A 23,415-nucleotide genomic window follows, 5' to 3' on the forward strand; every position below is an offset into this window, starting at 1 on the left:
GGTGTGCGTCGTGCCCAGAATACCAGCTGGTTAACCAGCCGGCCGTGCCGAAGGCGCCGTTGCGCCCATTACCACTGATGTAGATCCCGTTTGAGTGCATTGGCATGGATGTCATCGGGCCATTTCACCGGAGTGCACGCGGCTATCGCTTTGTATTGGTCCTGGTGGATTACGCAACGCGATACCCAGAAGCAGTGCCGCTGCGCACCATCTCAGCGAAGAGCGTGGCGCAGGCACTGTTTCAGGTCATCTCCCAAGTCGGTATTCCCAAAGAAATACTGACTGACCAGGGCACGTCGTTCATGTCGCGCACATTGCGGGAACTGTACGAATTACTGGGCATTAAATCTATTCGGACCAGTGTCTACCACCCTCAGACTGATGGGCTGGTAGAGAGGCTGAAGAAGACTTTAAAGTCCATGATTCCTAAGTTCATTCGCGAGGATGAATGCAATTGGGATCGCTGGTTAGACCCTCTGTTGTTTGCAGTGTGGGAGGTGCCCCAGGCCTCCACTGGATTTTCTGCCTTTGAACTGTTGTACTGCAGAAAGCCGCGGGAGGTGCTCAACCTGATTAAGGAAAACTGGGAGGAAGGTCTGAGCCCTGCGAAAAGTGAAGTTCAGTACGTGCTGGACCTGCGAGCAAAGCTGCGCACACTGGGGAGACTCTCACGGGAGAATTTGCTCCAGGCCCAGCAGTGGCAGCAACGCCTGTACAACAGAGGGGCGAAACTCAGGCAATTTTCACCAGGAGATAAAGGGCTTGTGTTACTTCGTTCTTCGAGCTCCAAGTTACTCGCCAAGTGGCAAGGGCCCTTCGTGGTCACATGGCGAGTGGGTGACATTGACTATGAAGTGGTGCAGTCGGACAGGGGCGGGGCCAAGCAGATTCACCACCTCAACCTCCTCAAAGCCTGGAGGGAGGCGGAGACCGCTTCTCTGGTGAGCCTGATAAGAGAGAGAGATGAGTTGGGGCCGGAGGTTAGGGCTGGGCCATATTATACCGTTCACGGTAATACCGGTATAATGTTAGGCAACGATAGGAAAATGAAATATCGCGATAGAATATGAGTAAAACGCGCATGCGCAGTGCCTTTGTTTTCATACGCACATGGCCGATTGTTGAGTGAAACAGATGAACCAGAATTGGTTTGTAAAAATGGTGCAACTTCAGTGATGTGAAACTGGTTTGGTGTTTGTCCCTCAGATACACGACAAAGCACATTTTTTTGCAGAACATGCAAGCGGCCGTCGTATTTGTCAGACTAAGATGCTCTTAAATCTGGGAGTAATCTGGGTCCTAAACTCTGTATGTTTCAGGTCAAACGAAAATTGCAGCATCACTGAGAGTTAAAAACTGTCTCATTTCTTTCATCTTTAATAAAACGATCAGCATTGCTGCTTTACCAGGTGTAACTATGAAGTTTAACTTCCAGGCATCCATGAAAACAAAATTTATTACATTTAACGGAGTTAGAAGTTAGCAGGAAGCTAGCGGAAGTTAGCTCGCTAGTTTCGCTAGTTACCTAAGCATGATATTGCATGTTCTGACTGAGATTTCTGAAAAAATTCAAACGTACAGCTCTGCTATCACGTCCAACATAAATGAAGACAGGAAACTAAACAGCAGTGACGTTTGTAGGGTTACTGAAGTTGGGCTAGCTGGTATATAATGATGTGCTACCTGATCGCTAGCGACACAGCTATGTTAGCATAACATAAACAGTGAAGCTGGAGGACGAACACTAACACTTTTCCACTTATAAAAGTTAACGTTAAGGTTCCTGATAGTTAGAGACAAATGCAATCGCATGGCAGGATGCTGTAAACGGACCAAACTTCAGTCAGGAGAACAACTGAGATAATCCATCCACAATACAAGGTTAGTCATTAATATACTGCAACAACATGGGAATAGAGGAGCTGCCAGAGAATTCAACATTAATGAATCAATGGTACAGAAGTGGAGGAAGCAAGAAGAATGAGTTTAATAAAGTTTGATTTATCTGACTGCTTTGTTTCGCTTAATGTGCCTTATAATCCCGTGCACCTTATGGTCCGAAAAATACGTACTGCACACTGCAGTTTAATGTTGCAAAGCACCTCTTTTTAACTTCAGTGGATATTATACATGGTTATGCTCAGGATATGTCAGCCCATTTCTACTGGAAATGCCTTTTGGTTAAACTTTAAGCAAGGAATTTGCATTTGCACTGTTACATTTTTATAAAGCTTTAATGTACATAAAAACCAGCTTCTTGTTTAAGTGAAAATAAATGGAAGGTTGTCTTTTTGCACTAGTAATGTTGTGGAGTTGTATTTTGTCTCGCATCAATTATATCGTCAGTTATATCGTTATCGCAAATTTTCAAATATATATCGTGATAAATATTTTTGGCCATATCGCCCTGCTCTACCGGAGGTGCCAAAATCTAACATCCCCGCCTCCCTCCATTGTAGTGACCATCTCACACAGGCCCAGAGGGCGGATGTTGCTGCATTGCAACAGCGCTTTGCCGACGTGTTCTCCCCCTTACCCGGTCGTACTTCTCTCATAGAGCACCATTTTGACACGCAGCCTGGCGTGACGGTGCGTTCATGGCCCTACAGGCTGCCGGAACATAAAAGACAAATTGTTCTCCGGGAATTGAAGGAAATGCTGAGGCTGGGAGTAATAGAAGAATCGCACAGTGCTTGGTGTAGCCCCATCGTTCTTGTAGTGAAGAAGGATGGGTCTATTCGGTTCTGTGTCGATTATCGCAGGGTGAATGAGGTGTCACGTTTCGATGCTTATCCCATGCCCCGGGTCGACGAGCTCCTGGACTAGTTGGGCACCGCTCGCTTTTTCACGACACTGGATTTAACCAAGGGCTACTGGCAGATTCCCTTGTCTGCAGAGTCCAAGGAAAAGACGGCCTTCTCCACTCCGTACGCTTTGTACCAATTCGTTACGCTTCCGTTCGGCTTGTTCGGGGCCCCTGCCACCTTTCAGCGCCTCATGGACCGGGTGCTACGGCCCCATGCTGCCTATGCTGCCGCCTATCTAGATGACATCATCATCTACAGTGACACATGGGCAGAGCATGTGCGGCGTGTGGCCGCGGTGCTGGAGTCTCTGAGGCAGGCGGGGCTCACGGCCAACCCGAAGAAGTGTGCGGTTGGACGGAGGGAGGTACAGTATTTGGGGTACCACTTGGGGGGCGGGCAGGAGCGACCTCAAGTGGAGAAGACGGCGGCGATTGCATCCTGCCCGCGTCCCAAGACGGAAAAGGAGGTGAGACAGTTTCTGGGGCTGGCCGGCTACTACCGGCGGTTCGTACCAGGGTTCGCGGACCTGACCAGCCCTCTAACTGATCTCACCCACAAGGGTGCCCCGGATCTGGTCCAGTGGACGGAGAGGTGCCAGGCGGTGTTTGTGCAGGTGAAACGGGCTCTCTGTGGAGAGCCACTGCTATTCACACCTAACTTCTCCCTCCCTTTTTGTCTGCAGACTGACACCTCGAGCAGAGGGCTGGGGGCCGTTTTGTCCCAGCAGGTAGGGGGAGTTGACCGGCCGGTCGTCTACATCAGCCGGAAACTCACAGACGCGAGTCACGGTATAGTACCGTAGAGAAGGAGTGCCTAGCGATCCAGTGGGCGGTCGACTCCCTTCGCTACTACCTCCTGGGACGCCCATTCACCCTCTGCTCAGACCATGCCCCGCTGCAGTGGCTCCACCACATGAAGGATGCCAACGCCCGGGTCACTCGGTGGTATCTGGCTCTGCAGCCCTTTAAGTTCAAGGTGATAGGCCAGGTGCGCAGATGGTCGCAATTTCCTCTCCCGCTCGCAGGGGGGAGAGTAGGTTCGGCCGGATGGGCCCCGGCCTCAGTCGTTTGGCGTGGGATGTTTGGCGTGGGTGTGGTCGCTGGCCGGCTGCAGAGGAGGGGTGACGCAGTGAGCTCCCAGGGCGGCGCAGGGGCGGGGTGAACAGGTGTGCTGAGAAGTCAAGGCGATTGTCACTCTTTATATCTTCGCAGTGACAGTCGGAGGCGGAAGAGCGGACATGACAGCAGGGAGCGGGAGTGACTGTGTCCCAGTGAACTGAAAACCACAGTATTAATAAAAGTATTGCTGTCCTCACACCTGTGTCCCGTGGATGCTTTATGCTGGGCTTACACTGTGCGATTTTTTCAGTCGCGTTATTCAGCTTCTGCTCAAAGTGTACGATTGACTCGCAGGGGTTAGAAGTTCGTAGGTCACGATGCAGGGTCTCACACTATACGGCCCGATGCTCTGATGCGACCTGAGTGCTCACATTGTGCGTCCATAAAATGAAGGTTATAACAGAAATCCTGTCGCTCGCTCTCCCTCTCTGTCTTTCACTCACACAGACACGGACACCACCACCATCAACTTTGCTAAATTGCTAATGAAAAACATTGATCAGGCAGCTGTGATTGAGCAGCAATGTAGATCCAACTATTTTCACGGTTGTTGTGGTCGTGATAATTTTGTGAGGCCACATCGAAAAGGCTCGGATGAGCTTGCCATAGTTCTACAAGTTGTGCCTCCATCGCTTGTGTCCAGATTACACGCTGCACTGCCGTGCTGCGCCGTCTTTTTCGCTGACATTTGTGTTTGCACGTGCGCAGTGTGAGAAGCTGCGGTGACACCCTCACGACCAAGCGATTGATGATCGGGAGCTGGTTGTGAGGTGTTAATCGCTTCTCGTTACCCCACGTATACTACACGATGCACGATGAAGGCCAAAATCGGGCCGATCGCCAAAACGGTCGCACGACTCAAAAATCGGCTGAAAATGGGCCAAAAATCACACAGTGTAAGCCCAGCATAACAGGACAAACATTACAAAAAGTAAAACTGTTTAGCTAATTTTAGCAAGCCTGAAAGTCAATATGACCACGTTTATTCTCCAGCACAGCCTGAACTCGGTTAGGCAGCTTTGGTGTCATCTCTGTAAGCAGTCTTCAGGAATAGTTCTCCAGGCTTCTTAAAGGACATTCAAAGCGCCTCTTTTGATGTTTGTTGCTTTTTGTTCCATTCCCTTTCATTATGCTTCAATAATCCTGAAGTCTGGCCTCTGAGGATGCCAACCCATGACTGATGGTGTTCCATTGTGCTTTTTTCTATCCAGGTATACTTTTATTACACTGGCAGTGTGTTTGGGATCATTGTCATGCTGAAAAATGAAGCTGTTGCCAATCATTCGCTTTCCCGAGGGTATTGCATGGTGGATCAAAATCTCACTGTACTTATCTACCTTCATTATTCCATCAACATTGACAAGATCCCCAACACCACTGGCTGAAATGCAGCCTTTGACGAACAGTAGATGGATCAAGTGAAGGTCTGGATGCATCTCTCAGGTTGTGTATCAGCTCTATACTGAATAATTTGTTTTCCTATTTCTGAAGGACTTTACTTTTAGATACTAGATTCACTAGATTCATCTGCTGTAGTTTTTTAAGACCGCAGTTTATTTTGTCTTCCACTTCTCCAGTTTCCTCAGTCTTTTTAAGGACACACTGCACACCATGCTTAGAGAAGATACCAAGTTTTCCACTCATACCTCTTTGGGAATCACCTTATTGGTTAGAGTATACTATTTTCTGTCTATCAAACTTTGAAAGACCTTCGGAAAACCTGGAGGACTCCTGCTCAAGAGCACTTTAAAATAATAAAAGAAAGGCTGGCTCCTTTGAAGCAAACTATAATAAAGAAATGAGGGGTGTCTCAATACTTTTGCAAAGTACTGCGTGTTTTGGAAAAGAGATCCTCCTGAAATAACAAATGACAACAATTTAATACAGTAATTGAGTCACTCACCAGGCTAGGGAGGGAGAAAGGTTCACCTCTAACAACCAGGGTTTGAGGTTGGAGTCAATGAGCACATCAAAACCATACAGTTCTATAGAGGGAAACACAAAATGAATCAAAAGGTTTTTACTCCAGACAAAGAAGTCAGCAGAAACAGGATTACTAAAAAAAAAAAGAAGAAAAAATCTCCCAGATCTGCTCAGTTAAAGGATGAAGGATATCAAAGTCAGAAGCACTTCCAGAGTTCTGTCATAACCTCATTATGTGGCATCTGGCAACATGGCCCATGACTTTCTGCTATTGATTACACGCATGTTATATACCCAATCATTCAAGAAAGAAACATTTACCAATGCCTGCTACTGAGGGACTGGCTCAAATGCTTTAACCAAGCATATATATACACATCTCTCATGAAGATTCTTACATAAGATGGTGGATCAAAAACCAACTGTCCAGCAAATAATTTTGGTTGAGAAGGTTAAAGTCAAATGTACATAGTTTCATTAGATATTACCTAGAAGGACACTGCCCTAATGGTCACCAGAAAGAGTTCCAGCACCATCATAAGTTAGTATCTTTTTAACTTGGAAAATAAATTCAGATACTAAACTGGGACCATGACTTACAGTGGCAAAATCTAGGGAATTAGAAAGCCTTAGACAATATATTATTATAGTATATATTTCACCCCAGTTATAGCTGAGCACTGAGTGACACAATAAAAAAGTGGTCAGGCAGTTCCCCATGTAAAAATTAATCCACTCTACTCCAATTTTCTCTCCTGTTTCACTGATTGATATATGGCTCACAGTGGCAGAATTGCCCTATGTGCCATATGAAAGCCCTCACACTGTTCTGGGGAGTGTCACCCAATAAGCCAACGAGCCATCGGCCTCAGCAGCAGCGTGCAGGGAAACCGCAGTATTTTACAGGGATAGCGTGAAGCCCAGCCAAAGAGGCAGAGAAAAAATCCCTCTAATGGCACTTCAAAAGAACAGGCTATGTTGAGAATAGGCCTGGGTGGCTGGAGGTTTCAAAGCTGCTGTAAGCAGCACTGTTTGTTCTAACATCTCAGGTCAATGCCAGTGTTAAGCACACAAAAGCCAGCATGACAGCAACCAGTGGCCCCGGCTTTACACTCAGTATCACATTGATAAAACAGAGCAGATCAAGTTTAAAAGGATGAGTAAATGTAATTATGTGATGTTGTATATAGTTAAAAACTCATGAAGTTAACCATTAAACAAACCATGAGTTGTATGAGATGTGTACAGTATGTACACTGGAGCATGTCTAAATAACTTGCAGATGTTGGAACAAAAAATAAAAACCTGGAGGCAGATGTCAAGTAAAACTGCTTGATATTCATCAGAAATGGTCAAGAAGTTTTATTCATTTTGGTAAAAATGCGGGTCTCCATTTATTACTTTCAATTCATTTTAGAATGAAATGCATTTTGTATCTGAGGACAGATGTTACATTTCCTTTCTGTGAGTGATAAATGGGTTATAGGAGCATATGCTTATAAAAGGTTATATGGATTTCGTTATATGGCGAAAACATGACTCATACAAACATGTCTGTTTGGTGTATGTAATTTATAGGCTATCCGCATGCAATGTAAAGCTGTCTGCTCATTCATGTTTGAATGAATGCACGGTTTCTGTTGAAAAGAAATGCAACAGCCATGCAGTTTTTGTAAGAAACAAATCTGCTCTGGACAAACAGAGAAAATATGTTGAACTAAAATTGTGGCATAGGGTTCTTGTTTGCTGTAAATAAAATTATTTTCAACATTAAAGGAACAGTGTTTAAAATCTCTCCACTAGGTGTTAATAGATTTCAGATTGCAGTCAACTGAAAACTGAATTCTCATTTATTATGGTGCGTTGCTGAATAAGTCGGAAGTTCACATTCAGAAATTTTTTGTGAAACGCCCCCTCAACTCGGACTGAAACTTGAAAAATCTGAACAAATCAACATACCCCAACTTAGTAATCCAAGAAGGTGGTACTGAATTTAAACATTTGTAAAATTGTGAATTTTTAATCTGTACTTCCACTGCTAAATAAGCCATACACAGAACTGATCAGGCTCGATACATGAATGTGTTTTTTAAGTGCAAAAAATAAGTATGCTGTATTTCTAGTGATACCTAAATGACTCTTCCTTGCCAAGAACCAAAACAAATCCTGTTTCTCCTAGCTTTTTCTGGAAGATCCTAACTTGGGAGTGTTCTGAGGTATCTGTCTTATTTCAATTCATAATCCCAGATATAGTGGCTGTTGTAGGACAAACAACTCTGGCTGTTGTTCATGTGTAGTGAGTATAGGCGGTCAGTCCTCTGTTTACCTCAGCTGTCTACATGCTTTGTGTCCACATCGATCTACACTGGAGAAGGCTGAAAAGGTCTGATAGAACTCGATGAGTCAGTAAAGCTCACTTCTGTCTACTGACAGCGATACTATAAGTTGTTGAGAATATCCTGAATAGCTAGTGACTGATCTCTCGCCACATAAATAAAATTTGATTAGACGGAACATCGATGTCCATCTCAGCCACTTTATTCAAGATGCTGGACAACATGTTGAAATCCACACACTGGCACCTGCTCCTATATAGTTTTAGTGGATTAATTCTTTAAATTCATGAGAATGTATCAGTTTGCTAGAAGATGTGGTTGCACATTAATCTATGTATATTAATGAGTCCAACATTCTTTTTTCTATTAAATAACAAAGAATGACTTACTGTACCTTTGAATGAGTTTGTTAAATTAAATTTTTTCAGGACACACTTTGAGAACATTTCTTTATATCAGGGAAGCACAATATCACTGGGTCACTGTATATCACATGCACTGAGAGCTGAACTTATGGTAGTGTCATAGGGTCCAAATTGGTGAAAGTGCAAACACTATTTTCGCGATGGAAATGAGCAAAGTCTGCCTTACGCCCACAAGCCAAAAGCTGCAACATAAGCTGCCACTGCCATCTTTACCTTCTTTAACTTCTGCGGATGGACGGGACCCCCACTGCTAAGCAGTGCTCACTTAGCAAAGCATTTTATTTTCCACTTGCTAGCTTTATACCATTCAATCCACTTTTATAGGAAGATGGGGAGAGAGTGTGTGTATCATAAAGCTTATAGACAAGAGCGCTGGAATAAAATGGCTTAGCTTACGCTCTCACTTCAGTGGCACCACAACAACAGGGAGAAAAAACAACAACAACAAAAAAAAAACGGGAGGTGTTACACCACCTCACCATCCCCCCCGACATGCAGGCTCCATGTGTCACAAATTTTCCCCCAATTAGTAGCAGACGCCATTCCTTCCCTGTGAGCCTGTCGAAGCGCTCACTGTTAGGCACGTTTGTTCTGCGGCTCGACCGCTGCCAGGGGAGCACTTTTAAATGTGCCCACAGAGAGCCCACAACAAGCATCACAGACAAGCAGACGAGAGGCAGCGAACATCCACATCACACCCATTAAAGAGGGAGGGAGAGAATAAATATGACAGAGAAAAGGGATGATGAAGAGTTTTTTGAGGGGTTTTTTGGTTTGCTTTCTTTTTTGTTATTGGATGGGCGCTGCTGGAAACTTCACCACAACAGACAAACGCCCAAAAACAATGATCTCCCCCACCCTGCCCATGCAGCTTGTTGGTCCACAATAACAACATCAACATAAAGTATTTCCTTCATGTGTGTTCTTTTCACAGCAAGGACAATTAAATTCAGAAATAAATTAATGGCGCTGAACTGTTTCACTGCTGTCGCAAGGAGCTTAACAGGCACGCCTCAGAGCCACAATCGAGAAAACACTCCCAGGACAACAAATTAAGTCGCTGTTAACACTCTATAGAGTTATTGTGATAGTGGGACCCAAAACCATTAATCATTCTCGAAAACACTCAGTTACACAGCAGCTGCACTGTCATCATAGGAACACAAACACTGTGCCGCAGTGAAGTGTGGGAGTATCTGACAAATGTAAGACAGGCAGAGTGGTTCGCAGACGGGAGATCCAACCACACTCAGCACTTAATGAGGGACGTTCAGTGAAACATAGGACCAGTGAGTGGAATGTTTTGTGTGTAATAAAATAGGCCTTTGGCTTGGCTAATCAGATCTTAGTCAAAACATCTCATAATCAGCATCTCTCAGCAAAAAACCCTGTCCATTAATCACACAGCAGCGGTAAAGAGCTGCATGGGTGGCATTTTCTCTCCACAGACACACACTCACACACACACACACACTTACACCCACTCCTTACAATGTAAAACGAAAAAACTGCTGTTTTTATTTCTTCCCACATGAGACATTACGGAGCTATAAAAAGATTTTGTTACAGTATGTGCATTTAGATACACCGTGCAATTCAAGCAAAGGGAAGAAATCCAATTGGAAAACAATAAACATTGTATTAAAGCCATTAATAGACATTAAAATGGCAGGGAACAATTTGCAGTAAATTAAGATTATAATGTGCTTTATGGTCTCGCATGGCTCCCTTCCAGACAAGCAACAAACTCTAAACAATGGCTGCTTTTATCAGCGCGTTCATTGAGCTAACACACATGCATTTGTTGCCACGCATTCTGACGCTTTACCTGTTTACTATTACAGGCATGCCAGGAAGAAGGCTGGGGATAGTGGTGGCTGTGAAGTGGGAAAGTATAGTAAGGATAAGTGAAAGAGGAGAAGCAAAGGAGCTGACAGTGGCTGAGTGAACATGACTCCCAGGTGGTTAGGGTGGGTTTTTATTTCAGGGACAAGAAAAAGAAGCCCACAAAGATATCGGACTGGACTGCCTGAAGCTTAGACAGCTTTAAGCTTGCATGTTTGGAAAACACATGATTTATACTGGTTTCTACATGTTCCTGTGTTCATAATCTATGCACATACACACAGAGAGAGGGAGTTTGCCTGCAACATGACCACACTGGGAGAGACAGATCAACAGAGAAAGGATGAGGGTGGTCTACTGTCTATCTTTGGAAATATAATCCTGTAAATAGACTATGAATGCTGTAATTAACTTGCCTGAGGCCATCTAAGACAACAAAACTGCACTAAATTCAACAGTAAACTGATACGGATGAAGTACGATAATGGCCATGCTCACAACAGACTCCAGAGTATTATGTGTCCTAATCAAAAGGTGCAGTACCTAATTGTTATTGTTCAGTCCAGCTACTGTATACATGAAGCAGACTTGGGTTTCTGCAATATTAATGTAAACACCTCTTACCACTTGTTCACCTTTAGTTCAGTTTCAAAGCAGGCTATGAACAAAACAATATAAAACAGGAACAAATTCTTACTAGTCTACAGGTTGGTGCAAGATCAGATTCAGTTGCTAATGTGCTGTTTGCATGCATCTGTGGAGCATTTTTGTGAATGCATTTAAAAAAAACAAAACAAAACAAAACACAAAAACAGAATACAAGCACTGACAAAAATAATGAATGAGAACAGGAGCAAACCTGTTTATCCATTCTTGTTTTCACCCCCTCTCTCCAAAAATATGTCATCGCGTTGTTTACAGTGTCTCTCAGGTATGTATGAAAGCCAGGTTGAGGCTTGGTAAGTAAATACCTGCATGGTCACCTTTTACACCCTGGGTTAATGTGTGTTTTCTCAACCTTGCAGTGATGCTCAGGGTGCAGATAGCATCTTTATGCAGGCGAATGTCTGATGGTTATATTTTGCTGATATGCATCCAGTACAGCCCAAACAACCGCCCATCGTAGGACTATTACGTCTAAGAGGCCTGTCACAACTGTGGAGTCCTTTATTTTTCTAACGTCTGAGAGGTGAGGAGAATGTGAGCATGAAAGGGCGAATTATAAACATAACGCGGCAGAAGAAACAGCAAGAGAAAAGGGGGGGGAAAAGGAGAGTGAAAAAGAGGCAGTGGTGCTGAGAGAAGCTAGGCTAGCGTACTCGCTTTCAAACCCAAAATCTCAGAAAGGCTGCCAGACACGAAGAAAGAGTGCAGACAATTAGTGCCAACACTAACATGGGTAATGGCTCCAAAATGGAGTTCACACGAGCCCACTGCAAGGCAAGACTAGCCAAGAAAACAGTCAGTCTAAATCAGGCTGAATGGCAACAGAGGAGAGGAAGCAAATTCCTGCTTCAGTCAACAGGCCGTCCACAACCCGGCAGCCAGTCAGAGGGCAGCAAACATCCAGGAAGGTTCCACAATGAGGAATGAATGTCTACAACTTCAGCACGGTTCAGTGGACAAATAGTATGGAGGAGCTGCTGGACAATGAATCTGAAGCTGAAGAGAAATGTGAGGGTGTGGTAATATGTATGACTAAGTATGTGTGAGTGCTTCTGCACCGTGAGCAAAAAGAGAGATTTTCTTTCCCCCCGGAGTTCAAATTTCATTCAAAAGAAATTCTTGAGGAGCCACATTTGTGCTGATGGCCTTCACATTCAGACTAGTCTTTCAGAATTTTAGCAAATTCTTTTGGAAATGCAGCTGGATCCCATAATCCACAGTGGCTGTAGCAGGTGTAAGCATATTTTGGGGGACTAGATTGTTTTAACTGTGGCTGAGGAAAAAAAAGAAAGTTTTAAGAAGAATAGGAAACGATTACCAAAGCAGTTTGTCTTGTGAGGAACAAATGTCTTGCAGGCGGTGGCTATCTGTAGCTCAGCGCTCAGTACAGCTTTGACGATGAGGTCCTCAACTTGCTTCATCAGCGCTGCGACAGAAACATCAAAGGAAAATAAGATATTTTAAAAAAGAAAACAGATTGAAAAGTTACTTCTGTCTTCATTGCATGGATATTAAAAATGAAAAGAACAAGGTGAAGGTCTAACTCACATGTGGTGTCCTTCCCCTCCTGCTTCAAATACCTCAGCACTGCACTCATACTCCATTTGTTCCCATAATCCTCAACTTCGGGGTCATCGCAACTGAAAAGAAAGAAATGAGCTTCAAACACTCCAGCTGTAATAAATGGATGAGTCAGAGGGGGAGCCTTCCCGTAACAGCACCGCGTTGTATTTTGATCACTGAAGGGACTTACCTGACATAATCGCTGCTCTTTTTGTTCACGCTGTAGTTGGTGAGGTGCATGAATGTGTTCTTGATGTTCTTTGAAGTCCTGTCATACTTAACTGTGGCAAATCTGTGAAGGAGCAGGGTTAATTTACACAAGAGGAAAAAGGGGGGGGAAAAATCCTTCTACGTAATCCAACTATTCCCCTACATATCCATGTGCCGTAACATCCACATTTGTAAGACACTTGACTATAAATAATAAGGGCACTTGGGAAAGAGATTAGTTTCTGGCAGTGTTTGAGAGGAGTGGATGCCACATGTGCAATAATGAGAATTCCTTTGGCACACACCATGTACCTGAATACCAACACATGTGAAGGAATGTCAGGAGATAAAAGTGGGATTCAAGATTCGGCCATGATTTACTGAAAACAGTTGATAATGAAGCCAGCAAATAAGAGGGAAGTGGCACTGTGTTTCCAGCATGAGCACGCACCTCTATCAGAGCGAGGTGAGGAGCCAGTCATTCTATAAATCATCAACCCTCCCCTGACCCAACCGTGTCTGACAATAGCCTTTCTTTGTTAAAGAAATTATTATTGCTCTGAACACCCAGGCCTAATAACTCAAGCGCAATTACATAAAGTCGTGATAGATATGAGCTTTGAACAATGTCACAATCAGCAAACATTTGATTAGCACATCCTACAAGTGAAACAATAGGGCGCTTTGTTTCAAAGTGGCCAAAGCCACACGCACCACACAGGCAGTCTGCAAAGTTTAGGATGCCCTCTTGTGGGTGCTAAAGGAAGCTGAATGTAGTGTTTCACAAAGTCCCGCTGGATCTCACAGTACACACTGAGTGCCATAATAGTAAACAAGGTTTTCCTTAACAACACGCAACGTGGCACAAAAACCTAATATAACGTGACACATATAAACAGGAAGTTTCATGTTGGTTAACCACTTATCTAAATTAGGGGAGCCTATTCAAACTGTCAGAAGCCAAGAGGACAGCTCGCTAGTCCTTCACAGGGCTGACAGAGTGAGAGGCAAGGACAATCTCACATCACTGAATTTTAAATTGATAACTGGTGGTTTTAGGAGAGAGAAAGAACTTATATTTAGTAAAAAAATGTGTTGAGTGGACATGAAGATGATGGTGACTTATTGTTCTATCTATGCCATCCAGCCAGAACTGACCAACTAGAAAGTCAAATACAACCCTATGGATGACTCTGAGAAGTGTGTGAACTGCAGTTGAAGTGTGTCAATCAAATGCATCGTGATGTGGCGACGCCAGCAACAGCAAACAACACAGAGTGGAAATGTAGCAAAAGTTAAAAATACTTGTAGATCTTGACAAGGTGTTGAATCATAAAGACGTAACATACTGGTCTTTTTCAGTTGCCAAAAAATATAAGTGAAGACTTTGATCATCATCTCATCAAGTTAAGGTGACTTCTAAATAAGAAGCCTTGTGAGTGCCTCCTAAGTGAGGTGTCTTGGGGTATACCAGTAGGAGAACCTGGGGCAGACCCAGGACACACTTAAAAGAATTTGTCTCTCAGCTAAATCAGGAACACTTTGGTAACACCGCCCAGAAGAGCTGAGGAAGTGGCTGGAGAAAGGGAAGTCTACATATATATGTTTAAATTACCGTCTCTATCAGCTAAAAGCAGATAAACAGCAAGATGTATGGCTGTATGGATGGATACCAAAAAGACAACATAAAATCTTATGTAAAAGCACCAGGAGATAGCTTGTATTGTATTAGTCACCATTTCAAAGGTAAAAACACTCACCTAGCCAGGCCTTCCTCATACACATAGATGAGGAGAGGATCGTAAGACGTTACCAACACGTACAAACGAACGTCAAACTTGAACCCTGTAAAAACAACAATTAGATTAAGTCATAAAATTGTTCAGTGCAAATCTGTCAAAAGAAAATAGCAAAAATATAACTGTAACAACTCACCATCAATGAGTAGTGGGTTATTAATATAGCGAGACACCAAAATGTTTTCAGTCATGGAAATCTGATTTGGCTGTAGATGAGAAGCAGGACGCACAAAAGAAGATATGATGAACACAGAAGAAAATGCGGGCAGTATTTTATCACAAGTTTAAAGCTACAACACCACGAGTGATTCATATAGAACTGCATTAAATACTCAAGTTCATTGGGCTGACGAGACGCTGCAGTGAACCATAAACATCAAAGGATAATAAGATGAAGAAAAGTTTCAGTGACGCTGGTCATAGCGGGTCAAGCTTCAATAACAGCCTATAAAAACACAATCTGGTGGTGGGAGATGGGTCATTTATGAGGTTGAAATGTGTTGCAGGTGGTGAAGTTGAGAAGAGATGGGGTAAGGGGGGGGGGAGTTGGAGTAACCTCAGCGCTGGCTACAGTTCAGAGAAAAAGCAAAGCAAAAAAGATGAACGTATTTCTTTCTTTTCTCCAAATATCGCTCTGACATTCTTTCCACTGTTTCATAAAAATGCCTGAGAAGAAGAAGAATCGTGCACATGTTTTCCAAGGGTGAGAACCTTGTTGAGCTCCTCCAAGAGCCCGGGGCCTAGAAAGTGTGTGATTTACTCCGCGAAGCTTATTAATGTCTGAAACGCTGGTTGATACTTACTTCGAAGACAGCTGTATCAGTGCAACCCCCACACTTAGATAACATCTGGCCAAGTGACTGTTTGAGTTCACATGGTACTTTTTTATGTCAGTGTGCTTATAGTTAACTCCCACTAAGGTTTTACCCTTAATGCGAATTCATGCTTGCACATGGTTTATTCTCACACACACACACACAACAGAAGAGCTGACTGACAGTCGGTATTATTGTTTTGAGCTTTGCTTGGCATTAAGATTAGCTGTTTTCTTCTCCCCGTTTCTCAGTCCGTGTTAACCTATTCTTAAACTCTGCTGGCTTTAGCTTTGTAGTTACTATTAAACACTAGTCCCAGTGCTAGTCCCCATTAACAAAGAAAGATTCAGTTAATCGTGTTCAGTGTTGTTTTATCTTTCATACTTTACAAATATGCCAACACTATTTTTATTTTTTATTTTTTTGAAAAGGCTATTTTGGGGAGAAGAACTGTGCATTCCAGATTAGGTCAGAAATCAGGATTTCTGAGTCCCTGGTCCGAAATTTAATCTCGAATGCCCCCTTCAACTCATATTTCCTATTCGGAAAGTCAGAGAAGCCCCACCAACCTCCAGTTAACAGTCTGCAATGGTGGCAATGAATGTAAAGTGTACTACTGTAAACAGTAGTACAACTAGAACTGTAAAATCTCCATAGCTAACGTTGTATGTTTGTGACTTGATAAAAAAAGCTATACACAAAGCACTGACCAGGCTCTACCCAAGAATGTGCCCCAATGCTGGTTTTAAGTATGTAAATGGACTGATTCTTATATAGTGCTTTTCTGTTCTCCTGGAGCACACAAAGCACTTTTTCACCCATTTACACACAGACTCTTTTCTATGCTTTTCAGTGCTTTCTAACTAACATTCATACTCTAATAGATACAAACCGGGGGAGCCAGCCAGGGATCGAACAACCAACCTTCTGATCAGCAGACAATCAGCAGATGACCTACTCTACCTCCTTAGCTACAGCCACCCCACATAAAAAACAAGTATTATGTTGTATTGCTTGTGATACCTGGATGGCTTTACCTCGCTAAGAATCAAAACAAATCCTGTTTTTGTTCTCGCTTTTCCAACTTTAGCACTGGAATGCACTAACTCTGGAGTGACATCACTCCCGAGTTCCAACATCCGACACTAGTCCGACATAAAAGCAATGTGGAATAACTTTCCCCATCTTTGCAAACACACGCCAGTGCAGTCACACCAAGCTCAAACACAGGTGGGAAAGAAGTAATAGTTGACATCCTCCAAACTTGGGGATCAGCAGTACCAAGTATACCAAGACTAAACTACACAGGGAATTAAGGAAGAAAGAAAAATACCTATAACCGTGACTAGGGATGGGTACCGGTACCGGTTCTGACATAAACGGTAGTAACCAGACCGAAAAGCAGCGCACATTTCGGTGCTTTATTTCGGTGCTTTTTTTTCCTGAGATGTCATACACTTTGAATTCTAGCCAATCATTTTACGTTTCCGAGGATAGTAGGCGGGTCCAGGTACGTACGTTCTTTTAGAGCAGAGCTACAGATTAAAAATGCCCAAGGCGAAGCGGTCAAAAGTCTGGCTGTACTTCACAGCAAAATATGCAAACTCAGCAGCCTGCAACAAGTGCTTTAAGCTGATACTGTGCAAAGGAGGTAACTCCTCGAATCCGATGAAAGCGGTTTTTTTTTAAAGCCGAAAAATGTGCCGTATTTGATAGCTTGCTGCCAGACCTCACACCGAGCGCATCTACTGCGGGTGGGTTGCCTGTTATCGGACCCGGAGTTAGCAACATCCCCCAAAAACCCGAAGAGTAGAGTCCTGGCCCCTAGCCCTGCCAGTGTAGCAGAAATGATGACGGATAATGATGGCAGCAGCAGCCGTTCTTCTCTGCGTGAGTAGTGTAATGTTGTTCGTGTGTAATTTACGTTGAGTAGGCTAACCACGTTATTACATTAATGCATGTAAGGTGAACTAGCAAATATCATCATAGCTACATGCGGCTGTCTTCTTGTTTGATGGCAGATACTCCCTTCACCCTGGCCAAAAAGGCTAAAATGACCAAAGAAAAAGTGGAAAACAGTTAAACATGAGAGGTTTTTGGACCAATTTTGTGTTATCCATTCTTTAAGCACCGGTTTGAGCACCGTTTAAGCACCGGCACCGTTTCAAAAGTACCGGTTTGGCACCGATACCCATCCCTAACCGTGACTCAAAATTACTTTACTTAAAGGTTAAGGTTTACTCTTAACCTTTCAAAAACACTAGGTTGGCAGCATACTTGCAACACAAAGTCCACTAATTTGCTTTCTTTTTTCCTCAATGACCACTCAGTTTTGTAGCCACAAAGCTCCAGGAACAAACAACGAGGTGGAATTTGTAGAAGTATTTTTCTGTCAAATTATATTTATTATATCACTGAAGTCCTCTGAAAGTTTTGACAACTGAAGTTTAGAATTAAAAAAATGTAATTAGACTCAGAGCCATTTAAAACAGTGTTATAGCCACAGTACACATTATATGTTAAGGAAAAGACTAAAACACTACAGACAGAAGGCCAGGGAGCCAATTATCTCCTATGAACAAGCACTTGGCAGCCGTGGCAGCAGACTCAGGGGAGGGTGGCCATCTGGTGTGACCGGTTGGGGAGAGGGGAAAATGAAAGGAGAGAAAAGTGTGAAGTGTTCACATTTTAAGGATCAAAAGGCACAGAAGTCTAAGAATAAAATAAACTCACATTGCTAACCAAGTAGATACCTCGTCCTCTTGAAGATGCTACTGGTTTAATTATCCACGGGCCCTTGTCCTTGGCAAAGCAATCTGAGGAAAAGAAAGAAAAGAAGAAGAGGAAAGCAGGAAACGCTGAGAACTGCAGTCATTCAAAATGACTGTAAACATGTCATAAATATAGCCCTGCTAAGACGAACAGGATTATGTGTGGGTGGTATCTTACTGCAGAATTCCTGGTACTCGGCGGGAAGCACAAAGGTCTGAGGAACAATGTGGAAGTTTTTGAAGCCATGAGTCTGTTGCATTCGCTGGATGTTTTTATAGAGACGGTCTTTGCGTGTCAGTTCGTGCGATCTGGACGTGTGGAAGAACAAATATAGGAACACATAACGGCTACAGAACACCCTGGGCCTGACGGTATGATTCACTTCATGCTTCATAAAGGCATCGGTCCCAAATAAATCGCACGTTGCAAGCGAAAGCCAACAAACACATTGCCTCATACGGCGATATTTATAACAGAGGAAACAGTGGAAACACACTCTAAATTTAAAACCTCTATTATACCTGGGAAAGTGGTTGACCTTCTGGAAGTCTTGAAGGCTGCGTAGTACGTAAGGCTTGAGGTGAGACCCTGTCCACATGAGGTTGAAGTCATTGCTGTTTGGGTGAACCTGAAAAACAGCAAGACTGAACTGAGCAGGCAAGCCAGATGAAATGATTTTGATTTAGCGCACAAAAAGTAAAATACACCAGCAAAGGGATCATTAAAAGGGTAAGCTCTCAAGAGTTTCCAGCCACCAACAGAAGCATCGTATTCTGACGTCCATCACGTTTGATTGCTCGGCTGAATCTAAGAAACAGACTCCAGCACCACCACCATTACCCCATCACTAACCCCACGAACTACTGTACGACTTACGCTTTTGACACGATCTCAAAAGGGAAGGCCAGTTCACAGATTTCCATCACTGTCATGTTATTTTATCTCTTTATTTGTGCATTTTTCCAACAATTTGTTAGGAGGCGGGATTCACATGGCCATTCTGTCTGTGTCCCATGGAGAGCCAGATGTTCGCAATAAAGGCTTATTAAAGTTTGGCTCTGTCCGGGCTGCGGTAGACACTCGTCTGCCTTTTGATGATGGGTTAGCAGCAGTCGAGAAGCATTGAAATGAAATAAAAAGGGAATTAATTGTAGCTGCTTGGAGAGAGCAATAACGGGGATTGTGTGCCCTCGTGAAACCAGATTAATGCTTTTTGAGGTCATTTTGTTTTTTTCCATGGGTGCATTCCCGGGCTTTGTCACCAGCAGTCAAATGAAGATTAACAGACCTACAGTAAAGCGTATCCTACAATTGCATGTGCTGCAAAAAAAAAAAGAAAGAAAAAAAGAAAAACAATGTATTTTTACAAGATTATCTGTTAAAGTTGTACGATTTAAGTGAGAACATTACCTCATGGAATCCGTGATTGGTGAGTATTTCTCGTACCAGGCGGCTCTCTGTGCGCACAATCTTGAAGGCCATATTATATCGTTCTGTGCAAAAAGCACAACAAGATATTCTTAGCATTGAACTTTTATAGGCTCCAAAATGACATTTTTATTCCCCCCAAAATGTCATTTTTATTACTCTGCACTGTACCTCCAACAGAAGATATGCTTCCATCTTTTGAAATAACAGCTTCAGGGAAAAACAGGAGAATTGGGATGGTCTTGCTAAGGCTGCCCCATGAGATGCAGGGATGGTCTCTAGTGGGTGACAAATTATACAGACACTTAATAAAAATAACAGGAGCAAAGTTTCAGAGATGCACTTTGGGGTGAATTTCAGTGCCCAAAATCTTCCAGGATGACAAGAACTGACCTATATGGGCATCTTACCTAAGGCTGCGGGAATGCCTTGTGACGTGGTGTTTATTTCAGTCAAGCAGATAGAGGCAGAACCACACAGAGCTTTGTGAGGTGCCGGGCAATAACAAACCCATGTACAGTACTCCAAATACCCTTGTAAAAGTCGAGAATGTCTCACAGTACCAGACACAGCCTGCTTATCAGGGGGTCAAAATAAGATAAGGTGACATGATGATGGAGTAGAAGTCAATCAGGTATGACCAGCCTTGATAAGTGGGAGAGGTGGGGCATGCAAGCAACTGCTGCCCTTAGCTCAAGTATCCAGGTATCTGAGACAATATCGCAGATTATCGCACTGACACGGCTGGGTTGCTCACTGTTAAGAGGAGTCTTTTGATAGTATTTAAGCTTGTTGTTTATCATGAGCGTAAGCCATCACCGAGACTACCGAGACACCTGCATACACACAAGATGTTAAGATCTTATACAGAAGAATGTGTTAACATCACCACCATCATCTCTGAGTATGATCGTGCAATAATAGTACTTTTAAAGCATTGTTGATATTTGTAACAGTAAAATTCAAAGAGGAACTGACATTTCTTTCTATTACATTTTGGTTCCAGTCCCACGTCTACTGCATTATTGTACTTTATTTAAACTTGTTATAGGTTGTCTTTAATGTTTTGGCACATGGGCTAAATGAAGTATATCTTATCTTATTTTAAATAGAACGGCTTGTTGGACAGACATCTATCAGCATGTGCAGGGTGCATTTTGTAAAACATTTATTCTCATGATTATGATATTTCTGTTTTTATTAAATTCAATAAAATGTTGAAATAAAGGCCTGTGCTGTAGACTTGTGTTTCTGCCATGGTAGGTTTCCAATGGATGGTTTCGCCTTTATGTGTGCTGTGCATCTTTTGTGACAGCCTGTAATGTAGCCGTCCCATGTGGCATGAAGGTCCGCATACACTGTAATTAAGGCAAAGAGTGCAACCTTACTTACCAGAAGTGAAACTGTGCATACTCCTGTTATTTTGTCCATTTTAAATTGAACTTAAGAAAAGCTGGTACATAATTTCTTTACATTTTGCTCACTATAATATAAGCAAGCATTAAAAGGCACCAAACTCAAGGCATGAACCAGTGTTGTTTCCAAAGAGCTATTAGCTGAACTGTTTGTGTAGCAAGATGCGCAGTGTGTCCTTAAAAAGGAAACTGGACAAGTTAAAGAAGAAAAAGATGTGGCAGGCCTAAAAAAAACTATCTACAGCAGATGAAATGTTCATTAAGGAATAGGACAAGTAAAAATCTGACACACGACCTGAGAGATGCATCTGGCTCTTCAGTTGATCTGCTACTCTAAACCAAGCCCTCATTAGCAATGGTTTCAGTGGAAGGGTGGCTGTCAAAAAGCCAGTCTTCAGGAAGAGAAACAGGGAGAAAGGACAGAAAAATGCCAAAATTCAAAAGAACTGCACAGCAACAGGCCTTATGGAGTGGTGAATCCAGAATTTGTCTTTAGCCATCTGTAAAACACACTGAAGGCTCTGTCAGGGTTTGGGGCTACATTTCAGCCAGTGATGTTGTGGATTATTTATATAATTATAAACAAAGAAAAGTGGTTTCACATTTTCTTCTACAATGCAACACTATCTGAAAAGCATCGCATTGCAAACAGTTTCATTTTTAAGCATGACAATGATTCCACATACAATGCCAAGGCAGTACAAGTATACCTGGATTAAAAAACCCACAGTGCAACACTATCAGTCATGGATTGGTCTCACCAGAGCCTGGACCTCAACATTATTGAAGCAGTGTGGGATCATCTTGACAGAGAACAGAACAGAAGGCATCCAAAGAAGAGCTTTGAAAGTCCTTCAAGATGCCCGGAACTTGCCCAAGAGAGTTTAGGCTGTGCTGAAGAATAAAGACGGTCAAACAAAATATGACTTTCAAGCTCTTTAGAATTGTAAAAACTTTGTTTTTACTTTATATACTATATTACCTTGCGTGTTTGCTGTTTCAGTAAACCGCTGCACCTATTTCTCATTTTCGCACCAAAACAGTACTGTCCTTTTATCACAGTCATGGTGACTTTCCTTTTGTGTTTTTGAGGAAAGTCAACACTTCTTTCATGGTGTCAAGACTTTTTGTGTGCAAGTAAAAAAATTGCAGACAGCAGTTGTTTAAAAAAAAACTACTGCAATATTACTCTTGCAATGGAACTGAGATGTGTTTATGGGGTAGATATTTTTGAACAACCATGTTGTAGCATCTCAATGCATAATTACTGCCATGTCAATAAATGCAGCGTTGATAGCCTGAAGGTTAAATGCTAACTCTAAGCAATCCAAACTAATTTAGGAGATTGAGCCTAAAAGCAGATACAGAGGAACCCAGAAAGGTATGACTAAGCACAGCTTAAGAGGGAATTATTAGACCGAGACAAGAAAGCAAAGACCAGCTGGTGCATCCACAGCAGAGGGATATATACTCATTTGTCTAAATGACAGTCATCAATTATACAGAATGAAAGACACCTGAAGGTGTCATTTTGTTTGCATGTACCTTGACATAAATGATTAAACAGAGCTCCCTCACCGATTACATTTCACCTTAAATTGATTTAGTAACTTGCAATGAGAGAGAAAATGAACAATGCTTTTAGTTCACCATAATGTCATATTACAAGATGTATTATTTGGAAATCTTATGCAGTATGCCAAGAGGATCAGTAGGCTAAGAAGTTAACTGACTTGCCAAGTCCCACAGGGATTGCAGGGACTGTGAGCAATATCCTACTCTTCTCCAGTGTGTCTGAAAACAAGCAACAGTAGCTCCTCTTGAAGGACAAAATACTCAAAACAAAGGCACCAATAGCATTGATTGAGAGAGTTGTTGCTTTTTTCTTTAAATGAGAAAAGACAGATTTGAGGCAGCTTGTTTTATTTGTGATATAAAGCAGATAATCCCAGGCGCTTCTATAACCTCTGACCTTGACTCTGTTTAGATCACAGGCTGTCCTTTATTCTGCAGCAGACATATTAATATTAACTGCTAACTTGTACTTACTCTTGCTCGTCTTCTGAGGAGGATTCAGAGTCCTCTTTATCCCGGATCACGGCTGGCATTTTCACTGCAAAGGGGGGGACGATCTGCCCGGAGAAATCTTCGTGGGACCAAGTATCTAGTGTTTACCCTGGCATCTGCAACATCCAAGGGCAAACACAACAGTCACTTCTAAGATGATCTCATAAAAACGCCGATGTATTAATAACACTCTGCTCCACGACAGCTTAACACGAAGACTGCAACA

At 42.8% G+C, this 23,415-nt stretch overlaps 1 protein-coding gene across 7 annotated transcripts in view; it reads right to left on the minus strand.

Moving 5' to 3' along the window:
* ttll5 (tubulin tyrosine ligase-like family, member 5) overlaps positions 1–23,415 on the minus strand; it is a 69,437-nt gene that overhangs the window by 44,273 nt on the left and 1,749 nt on the right. For all 7 annotated transcript variants that reach the window (XM_084914211.1, XM_084914207.1, XM_084914212.1 and 4 more), the window contains exons 2-13: positions 23,172–23,305; positions 19,879–19,985; positions 19,690–19,772; positions 18,801–18,907; positions 18,457–18,587; positions 18,241–18,323; positions 14,829–14,898; positions 14,654–14,738; positions 12,874–12,975; positions 12,669–12,760; positions 12,439–12,546; positions 5,829–5,910 (exon numbers count right to left, since the gene is read on the minus strand). In XM_084914211.1, the coding sequence (XP_084770337.1) occupies positions 5,829–5,910; positions 12,439–12,546; positions 12,669–12,760; positions 12,874–12,975; positions 14,654–14,738; positions 14,829–14,898; positions 18,241–18,323; positions 18,457–18,587; positions 18,801–18,907; positions 19,690–19,772; positions 19,879–19,985; positions 23,172–23,230 (1,109 nt within the window). In that variant the 5' untranslated portion in view covers positions 23,231–23,305. The remainder of the gene's footprint in view (positions 1–5,828; positions 5,911–12,438; positions 12,547–12,668; positions 12,761–12,873; positions 12,976–14,653; positions 14,739–14,828; positions 14,899–18,240; positions 18,324–18,456; positions 18,588–18,800; positions 18,908–19,689; positions 19,773–19,878; positions 19,986–23,171; positions 23,306–23,415) is intronic.

The sequence above is a fragment of the Perissodus microlepis genome, chromosome 19 (genome assembly GCF_051167445.1).
Source record: "Perissodus microlepis isolate ML-2025 ecotype Zambia chromosome 19, ASM5116744v1, whole genome shotgun sequence".
NCBI lineage: Eukaryota > Metazoa > Chordata > Actinopteri > Cichliformes > Cichlidae > Perissodus > Perissodus microlepis.